General features: G+C 27.9%; 1 protein-coding gene across 1 annotated transcript; it reads right to left on the bottom strand.

Moving 5' to 3' along the window:
* Positions 1 to 782: 782 nt before the first annotated feature.
* LOC114268543 (Heavy metal transport/detoxification superfamily protein) lies at positions 783 to 4,415 on the bottom strand. Its single transcript, XM_028209725.2, has 3 exons — positions 4,196 to 4,415; positions 4,018 to 4,096; positions 783 to 1,284 (listed from the first exon to the last, which is right to left on the bottom strand). Exons 1-3 carry the CDS (start codon positions 4,199 to 4,201, stop codon positions 950 to 952), a joined length of 420 nt encoding a protein of 139 aa, XP_028065526.2. The 5' UTR covers positions 4,202 to 4,415; the 3' UTR covers positions 783 to 949.
* Between the last annotated feature and the right edge of the window lie 5,973 nt (positions 4,416 to 10,388).

The following is a 10,388-nucleotide window of genomic DNA, read 5'->3' as shown; positions in this document are numbered from 1 at the left end:
AAGAGGCACATAGGGGTTGTTTCAATTCGGGCGTGTATTCGCTAAGTAATTGAGAGTATACCTGTGTAATTCCTTTATATCTTCTTAGTGGATTGTTTTGTGGCTGTTGCCCGTGGTTTTTTTTTATCACAATTGGAGGTGCTCCAATTGTGATTTTTTCACGTTAAAATTGTTGTGTTGATTTGTCTTGATTGTTTGATTGAGATTGTTATATACTGTTTAAAATTGATACATAATCACAAATCAATATCTAGGGGATTTCTAGATTTTTCAAAATCCATTGTTTGGAGCTTTCCGACAGAGGTATCACATTTCACATTTGTTGAAAGGGACTGGTTTCTCTCTATGTGGTCAGATTCAATTTATTGGATTCGCACGTTTTATTTTTTTAATCTCCATGTATAGATTTATGTAAAAAATTAAATTGATCTAACACTCGTAACTACTTAATTTTATTCAAAACAATGAACAACAAATATAATTTGACAATAAATCATTTATTTATTTTTAATATGAACCCATTACAAAATTATAAAATCTTTAATTTTAAAGACAATTTTGCCCCTCTTCTCTCTCTACCTTTCTCCTTGCTCTCTCATGTTTTTTTTTTCCCTTCCACTTTTGTAAACCCCCCCACTCTCCTTCCCTCATCCAGAGTTAGCCATGAGCATGAGGTTGTTGGCCTTGTGGCTAAAGTTACTATATTTTGGATTCTTTATTACAATAAAAGCTTGTATTCGAGCCATGAAAGTAGACTCTTTAAAAATAAAACAAGAATCCTCTTGAAAACTCAAACTTTGCTTCTTGTAAATTAACTCAAGGATGGGAAAAATGTCAAAAAAACTCATACAAAATGCATATATGTAATTAACAATCAACTAAATTACATGACCTAAACATACATCACAAGATAAGGGTTATATATATATATATATATATAAAGGCAAGATTACATGATAGTACACGCATGAGGATTTTCATCGCTAAAAAGCGAAGCAACTACTTCATCCGATGCAACTGCAACCGAGTAAACTGCAGGAGTGTGGAAGAAGCTATGGATATTGGCTGGAGAGACATTTTTGAATGTGTCATAGTAGTAGTGGTTGACAATGTGAGAAGGGTACTTGTAAAATGAAGTGAAATGAGAGTAGCCTCCTGGGTATGGCCATGGCTCGGCTGCTTTGCCTGCACGCTTGATCGATTTGAGCACCTTCTTTTCCTCTATGGCGTAGCCTCTCACCGTTATCTTTTGTGTCTCCATGTCTATTTCTATCTCTTCAACTCCTAAAAAATATCATATATAGTATTAATTGAATGAATATTAAAAATAAACACCCCACAAAAAATTAAATAAAATGAAAGAGATGAAAAATTCAGTCTTTAGAGAAGAAAAATTAAATTTTTTTATTCCATCCCCTTGTTCATGTGCAAATGCAATTGCAAAGTTTACGTTAGTTAAAGTTTAAATAATGTCAAAGTTTTTTAATTTTAAGGGTAAATTACAAATACATCTCTTGAGATTTACTTAAAGTATATATTGTCCCTTATAGCTTAAAAATTACAAATATCCTTTGTTAAAATTTTTTATTTAACAGAATTAATTAAAAAAAATAAATTTATAATTACTCTCCTATACAATAATAAAATTACTTAAATTATTAATTGAAACATATTTATAACATCATTAAAAACTGTTAATTGACTTGATGATTTATTAATAAAATGAGTGATTTGTTATGAAATTAAAAAGCTCAGGATGGAATGTAATTTCTAAAACCACATGGAGCGATTTGTATTTTAATCAAATCTCAGGGAGTGTATTTATAATTTATCCTAATTTTAATATATATTTTACAAATTTTCATATATTTTTTTGTGAGTTTCAGTATACTTTTTGCACATATACTGATCTTAACTAAAACTCATTAGACGGTGAATAGTATTTTTCCTTCTGTCCTATAACACAATAGGGGACAAACATGGAACTTGCACCAACATTTGGGGGTGGGGTGCTTCTATTTACACACACCAAATATTTCATTACACCCACCTCTTTGTCATATGCATTCAAAATTATGCCCTCAAATAAGCGGGGGTGCCATTAAATGCAACCACAAAATTCCTCTACACACGTATTGAGAATTGTGACTCACAAATGTGGGAATAAGAGGAATTATGTGGGTGTAATCAGCATCACCCCACATTGTCATTAGGCAGTTATTACTATTTTTATTTATTCAAATGGTCATTTCGCTATGCGGCCCATGCCAATTCAAGGCTGGGTCGGGTCATCAGCCTACAACAATAAGTCCGGTTCTATGATCCAAGCCAAGTCAAAACTAACCGGTCCCATAACTATCACGGAGTTAAATTACTAAAACGCCCAAGTGGCTCCCCATATTTTCTTTTTGATATAGACGAAAACAAAAAAGAAATTGGAAATTACTAAAACGCCCAATTTTTGAACTCAAATTTTATGAAATTGAGTTTTTTTGTTTTCATGTTTTTTTTTAAAAAAAATATTTTTATTTTTAGTGAATTTTTAAAAATATTTTAAGTAATTTTTTTTTTACTTTTTAAATGTAGTTAACCTAAATGTATTTAAAAATTAAAATATTTGTAAAAAAAATTAATAAATACACAAGAATATAAAAATGTATTGAATATATATATATATATATATTTTGTATTTTTGGCATTTAATGATTTATTTTAAAGATTTTTTTATACAAATATTATACTTTTTAGGTGTATTTATGTCAACTGTATCTAAAAATTAAAAAATTTACTTAAAATATTAAAAAAATTTAATAAAAAAAATGAAAAAATAAAAAATTTAATTTTTTGAAAAGCAAATTCAAAATCCTGAAACCAAATCACTTCAAATAAAGAACAAATGTTATATGTTCTGTATGAGTAGAATTGATGAAGTTTATACATGACATTTAGGCCTTGTTTGGAAACTCTCCTTTTTAGTCAAAAAGTTATTAAATTAGTCAAAAAGGCAACAACTCATACCAAAAAGTCAAAGATTCTCTTTTCTCTCTACTTTTTGCACATCTTTTCGTAAAAAACCAAAAAGTCATCCCAAATATACTAGTTTTTTTTAGTTCATATTTTAGCCAAATAGCCAAAAAGTTACTAAATTAGCCTGTTCCCAAACGGGGTGTATTCACATTAGAAGTGAAAAAATTATCATTAAATTTTATTTAGTATCATATGATACAACAACCCTTTATTTATTTTTGGTAAACAACAACAATAAATAAATAAATAATAATAAAAATCCAAAAAAAAAGAAAGGATTATTTACACAAAGACCTCCTAAACTATTGAAAAGTATCACTTTGACTCCTAAAATATAAAAGTGTACAAATGAACCTCTTAAATTATTGAAAAATATCATTTTGTCCCCTAAATTATAACAAACGTATAAATAGGCTCCTTAAATTATAAAAATGTATCAATTGGACCCTTAACAGAAAGGGTCAAAGTGAAACACACCAATAGGTTAGGGAATCCATTTGTATAGAGGGCAAAGTGATACTTCTTAATAGTTTAGGGAGTCTATTTGTACATTTTTATAATTTAGGGAGTCAAAATGATACTTCATAATAATTTAGGGGTCTAATTGTATACTTTTATAATTTAGGGAGTTAAAATAATACTTCATAATAATTTAGGGGATCTCTATATAAATAACCAAAAAAAAAAAAAAATTTCTTTCAAAGCATTTTCGCCAAGGCAACTACAACAATTTGCCTCGTCCCACTCCATTACTTATAAAAGCACACCCAATGTAATTCAAATTGGATGAGGTTTTGGATGAATAAATTAGTTACAAACCCAATGTTGGACATTATATTTCTTTTTAAAAATCTATCTAGTGTTAGAACCAACAATGTTAACGTACGAAAATTCTATTTTGATATATTAAATTGATGATCGTCAACTTATCAAGAGAATAATAATTTTATTATTTAGTTAATATTCTCAATAGTATATCAAAAAATATACCTTTGAGCTTAGAAATAGATTTTCTAAGTTTAGCAGCACATCCCTCGCAATCCAGGTTTGGAACTCTCACCTCCACCATCTGCAAAACACCCATTTTCAGACACCACACACATATGTATACATAATCATAACTGTATTGAGAGATAGAGAGAGAAAGAGGAGAGACAAAGAGACTTACGGACATAGTTCAAGTATGTGAAGGTAACAAGAGCTCACTACAACAAATTTAGAGAGAGAGAGAGAGAGAGAGAGAGAGAGAGCTTCTTTCACTTGGGTATGTATGTGGGTTTTTGTACTTATGAAGGGAGGGTTCATTTTAGAACGTTGGGTTTTGATATTGGAAAGCAAAGAGAGTTCACGCGTGTACTGGGAAAGCGTGACTTTCATCCCCACCCCCCAAAGCTAATCTTCTCTCTTCTCTATTTTATTTTATTTTTTTAATGTTTTTTTTCTAAACTAATTTCCAAACGGACTCTATGAAAATGAATGACTTGTCTCCAATTATAGCTTCAAGACTTTAAATTTTACCATATATATGAAATGGGCTCTTTTTTTATTTATAAATTTATTCAATAAGAGAATATGACTAATAATTAGAATAATGTAACATTTTATTAATTTTTGACTGGTAAAATATTTCAACCCCGTGACTGGCTGTATATAATAAATTGTCACACTCTTACGGATTTAGTAGTGGACGACACTCACATATCAAGGCCACGCACAGCACAGACAGTTTCTTTGTACCAAAGATCCTCTAGAGTGTTTTTTTTCTAAAATTTCTTAAAGTGGTGTATTGTGTGGTTGAGATTTAATGTTAAAAATTGATGTGACTTGTCATTAAATCTCAACCACACAATGCACCACTCTAGGAAACTTTAAGAAAAAAAAACTCTAGAGGATCCTTGCTCGTTTCTTTGTCCATTTATGTAGGACCACATATTAAAATCCACGTATTCAAACCTATCAATAAAATTAAAAAAAAAAAAAAAACCACACACACACCGAACATTTTATATAAATAAAAGTTTATTGATTTGATTTTGTGGATGAAGTATTTTTTTAATTTTTTTTTTTTTTTTGATGATGGGATGTTTGAACCAGCTTATGTGAGATGAGAAATTCTATACGTTACCCGAAAACGTTAATACTCTAACGAATTATATATTGGTAAGTATATTTTAAAACATAGTACACTTTCGTTTTAAAATGATAAATTTAGACTTTGTTTGGGAAGACTAAATAAGTCCACACTTTTTATCTTTTTATCTTTTTTAAGTCACATCAATCAACATCTCCTCACTACTTTTTTACACATCTTTTTATGAAAAGTCAAAAAGTACATTTATTTAGAACATCCCAAACAACCCCTTAGTGATCTATACTCTCAAAAGTTTTTTTTAATATTGTTAGGTTTTTATTTTTGACAATCCCGTTTGACAAAACTCCTTTCAGTTATACTTTTATTCACTCTTTTATTTTAATGAAGCTATGAGTATTTAGATGCGAATCCAACCCAAATTGTGCAATTCAAATTGTGCCTTGTAGAGAAGTTTCAAAAGTTAATTCTTTCATGTTTGTGATTTTGCTGATTATGTCAGGGATCAAGCTAAACTTTGGTGGCTCGAGCTAAACTTTGCCATTTCTCAGAAATTTGCACTGATTGTAAAAATGCTGAGAAGATGCTTTTCTCGCTCGAGCTAAACTTTGGTGGCTCGAACAAAGACTCTTGGAAAAACACGCATTTTAGTCTCCTCGCTCGAGCGAGAGCTCCTTCGCTAGAGCGACTATCGCGGTTCTGTTTTTCTATAAATATGTGGTTCTATCAGATTTTAGAATTACAACTTCTAAATCTTCTTCTTGAATATTAGGGGTTTATATTTGGAGCTTCTTTGTTAGTTTCTTTGATATTTGTTTGAGTTTAAATCTGGTTTGAAAAGTATACATCAAAAGGTTATTTGTTTCGTTCAATACAAAAGAGTGTTGTTTTTCGGTGAATTCTGTGGAATTCAGACTGGAAGTTTTGGTGGATTCCAGAGTGGCTTATCATCGTGATTTGACATCAGCGTTGTGGATTCAACTTTAAGCAAGACAATTTCGAGGTGAAGACGGGGCTGGAAGAGGCACATAGGGGTCAGTTCGATTCGAGCGTAGATTCGCTAGGTAATTGATAGTACACTTATGTAATTTCTTTATGTCTTCTTAGTGGATTGTTTTGTGGCTTTTGCCTGTAGTTTTTTTTATCACAATTGGAGGCACTCCAATTGTGATTTTTCCACGTTAAGTCGTTGTATTGATTTGTCTTTAATTATTTGATTGAGATTGCTATTTACTCGTTAAAATTGATACATAATCACAAATCAATATTTAGGAGATTTTTAGATTTTTCAAATATGTTCTTAAATGTTATCTTAGGAGGAAAAAAAATCAAACATAATGAATTAAAATGTAAGGTGAGTTAAGTTTTGATAAGACAAAAATATTAAAAAATAGATCATAATACTCATAGAAAATATTATATTTTATTAGATGTCTAATAATTTTACTAAGGATTATTCTATAAATATCTTAAATTCTTAAATATACTATATATATATCTACTCTTATCATATCACATTTTAAAATATATGATATATCATATTCTCGTATCGAAACAATCCACGTTTCAAGGAATCTAATGTCTTTGTACGAGTCATATTATTGTACTATGCAACTTCCTTTCTTGTTAACTCCCTTCTTCCTATTGTAACTAAAAAGCAAATTGTACCCATGCTTTTTGTATTTTAGACTTTGTGTTAATTTAATTTTTGTAGTTTTCATGGCATTAAATTTTTTATATTATGTCAATTTAGTTTAATTAAAAATATTTGTTAAGAAATTGGACATAAATAAAGGCCAAAATAATTTATTTCAAAAGGAGTAGACCATTTTAAATTAGATGTATGAATGAATCATTGTCTCTTCAGTCCAATTTCTAAAAGAGTATTATCAATTAGACTAGATTAATACAATTTAAAGAAATTCAAAAATAAAATTGGTGTAATCAAAATTTACAAAGATTAAAATGAAAAAAGAAGTAAATTATACATACTACGATTATAATTTGTTAAGAAAAAAAGCTTCAAATAAATCTGCACAAGGCTTTTGGGATGAAATGTAAATTTCAATGTTTTAGGTTTGATTTATTTTATTTTTATTATTACTCTTGATCTTAATTGAAACACATTGTATCAACTGGTATTTTAAATTGACTCCAAAAATTACTCGTATTCATAATTTAAAATATAAAAATTAAATTTATTTTGAATATAACTTACACCACAAACTTTAAATTTAGAATGTAGATTCAAAATTTTGCACAATTTTATAAATATATAGTTTGAAATACGTACATTTCTAAACAAAACCCATGCAAAATGAAATAAATTGTTGAAACATGCCTTAAAGCTGTATAGTCATTGTGGTCCTACTTTTTACTCACTCAACTTAGTCATTGAATTCTCGTATTTTTATTTTTATTTTTAGAATAAGTGAATTTTCTAAAAATTTTTCACAAATATTATACTTTTTAAGTGTATTTATATTAGGTATATCTAAAAATTAAAAAAATTACTTAGAATATTAAAAAAATTCAATAAAATCAAAAAAATTTGAAAAATAAAAAATTTTAATTTTTTGAAATGTAAATCCTAAAAGACCAAACCAAACCCACATAAGTCTTTTATATATCAACAATGTTTTCCTAGATTGGTCAATGGTGTGGAGTTAATAGTGACCGCCTGATCATTTTTTGATGTTTGGGATCAATGAGGCTGTAGATGTTCATGGGGAAAACATTTACGCTATCACACATTGGTGTAACGTTATTACAAAATTTTATAATATCAATTATAAAATACATAACTTCGTTATAAATTAACGCAATAAAATGTCTAAAATTTTGTGATTTATGTAATAAAAGTTTATGATTTGTTTATGACATTTTTTATTATGTTAATTTTTGATAAAATTATGTATTTTATTATTAATATTATAAAATTTTATGATAAAATTACTCTAATATATAATAAGGTGCATACCATATGCATCCCAAAGGCAATGGACACCATAGAGCTTTTTCCATGTTCCTGAATTAGTTGCACCTGCGCAAACTCTCCCTACTATGAATAGACCAAATGATCATAGATATTCTGTTGGAAGGCTGCAAAAAAATAGGAAGAGGGACATAAAGGCAAAGCAAAATGAGAGAGAGAGTATCATTCTCATCTGTCCCTTCAGTATGAGCAAAAAGAAAATATTCTCATAATATCAAAGGACTCTCACTTGGAGCATAATCATAGAACTAACATGATGCCTTTGGAAACATAATTGTCAATGTGCCACATTTTAATTTCAAAAGTTCCATTCACTCTTTCTCAAAAAAAAAAAAAAAAAAAAAAAAAGGTTTATAATTAAATTGCAAAAGAAATAAAAATAAAAATTATCAATATATTAACGTGATGAGATTCACTTTTGATAAAAATAAGGATAGAATTTATTTTACTTTCTTGTGATTTGAAGTTAGTGCACTTTACCCATCTGTGATTCAAAAACAATTAAAAAAACCCTTATGTGGTTTTAGATGAAAGTATAGGCATTAATTCTATTAACTAAAAATATGAAAGTACAATCGTTTTTATTATGTATAATTAGAAGTCTAATTAATATTTTAGAAATTATTTAGGGATAAAATGAAATTTAAAATGAAGTTGTCATGTCATGTTGGTAATATTTGTTTGATTATATTGACAACGGAATAAAATTGATTAAAATCAAATAATTTAAATATAAAATTAATATTATTAAGAAAATCTAAATTAAATTGAATTTTAAGTAATTACGCGAAAGACAAAATAACATTTTTTATTCCATAAAATAAATGAGCATTTTGTATGTGTCGTAGTTATCTTGTCCAACTTGTACTTATGAAAAGTTTTTACTTTTGCTATTGTAGTTTTAAATTGAATAATTTAATGCCTACACTTTAAATTTAGTTTCTTAATTTAGTTTTTCCATCTAAAATTTTGTTATTTACTAATTTTTTTATGTGTACATCTTAGTAAGATGATAAGTGTTATTAAAATTGTTAACTTTAACTTTTAACTAAAATGAAATAATTAAATTAAATTTAAATTTAAAATGTAAGGATATTGAGTTTAATAAGTCTCTGAGTTAATTTTTGATATAATCCTATGTCTTTGGTTGTAGAGGATGGTTTAAAGCTATGATCAACCCATGGAGGAATGGATTGATCCAATGTTTTAAAAATCGGATCGGTGAGTGAATCGAAAAAAAAATCGGGTGGACCGGTCACTAGTTCAACCGTCTGGTTAAACTTAAATTTTAAATTAAACTTTTAACTAAAATGAAATAATTAAATTAAACTTAAATTTAAAATGTAAGGATCAAATTATTGAGTTTAATAAGTCTCCGAGTTAATTTTTGATATAATCCTATGTCTTTGGTTGTAGGGGATGGTTTAAAGCTATGATCAACCCATGGAGGAATGGATTGATCCAATGTTTTAAAAATCGGATCGGTGAGTGAATTGAAAAAAAGATCGGGTGAACCTGTCACTGGTTCAACCGTTTGGTTAAATCAGAATCGAACTGTGATGTCATAAATATATTAAAATTATATTTAAATAAAAATATAAGTAATAAAATTATAAATTAAAAAAATTAAATAATCTTAAATATTTCTCCTAATACTTTTTTTACTAAAAAACATAAAAATATATTTTAAAATATTATTAATTTTAATTTTGGAAGAAAAAATTAAATATTCAATATTCCCTCAATATGATTTTAATTCAAATAATTTGATTGAAAGAAAGGCAAAAATTTTGGAGGGATATCAAAATTTTAAGTTTCCCTCCAATAAATTTGATTGAATCATACATAGATTTCTTGAGTTTTTTTTGGAAGAAATTTTTTCTTATAAATAGGTAGAGGCTTTCACAATAATTTTAAACTTTCAATGGGATTCCTCACAAAAGGAGACCATTAAAAGAAAGTTTCCAATTAAAATTTTTTTATATATAATATATATAAAATAAGAAAGAGAGAAAGAATAAAAAAAAGAAAAAAAAAACAAAAATTTCATTTTCCCGGTTCTCTCAAAATAGGCTAGTTTTTTACATCAAATGATTTAGTGGGTGTATTCGGACCGGAACCCTGACCGGTTGACAGTTCAACCGGTTGAACCAGCCGATCCGATCCGATTTTTAAAACCTTGGATTGATCAAAGTCAACCTCACCAATTTGGTTAAAAGCTAGTTTTTTAGTTTCTTTCATTTTTTTAAATCACATCACATTTCTACTTTTTTATAT

This window comes from Camellia sinensis, chromosome 8 (assembly GCF_055761805.1).
Source record: "Camellia sinensis isolate YWXY chromosome 8, ASM5576180v1, whole genome shotgun sequence".
In the NCBI taxonomy this organism is placed as follows: Eukaryota; Viridiplantae; Streptophyta; class Magnoliopsida; order Ericales; family Theaceae; genus Camellia; species Camellia sinensis.
This window is presented reverse-complemented; position numbering and strand designations above follow the sequence as displayed.

Excerpts from the sequence above, each read along its gene's own strand:
- LOC114268543 (XM_028209725.2), bottom strand. Across the intron at positions 1,285-4,017 it reads ATCTATTTCTAAGCTCAAAG|GAGTTGAAGAGATAGAAATA; the intron begins GTATATTTTTTG and ends GATATTTTTTAG.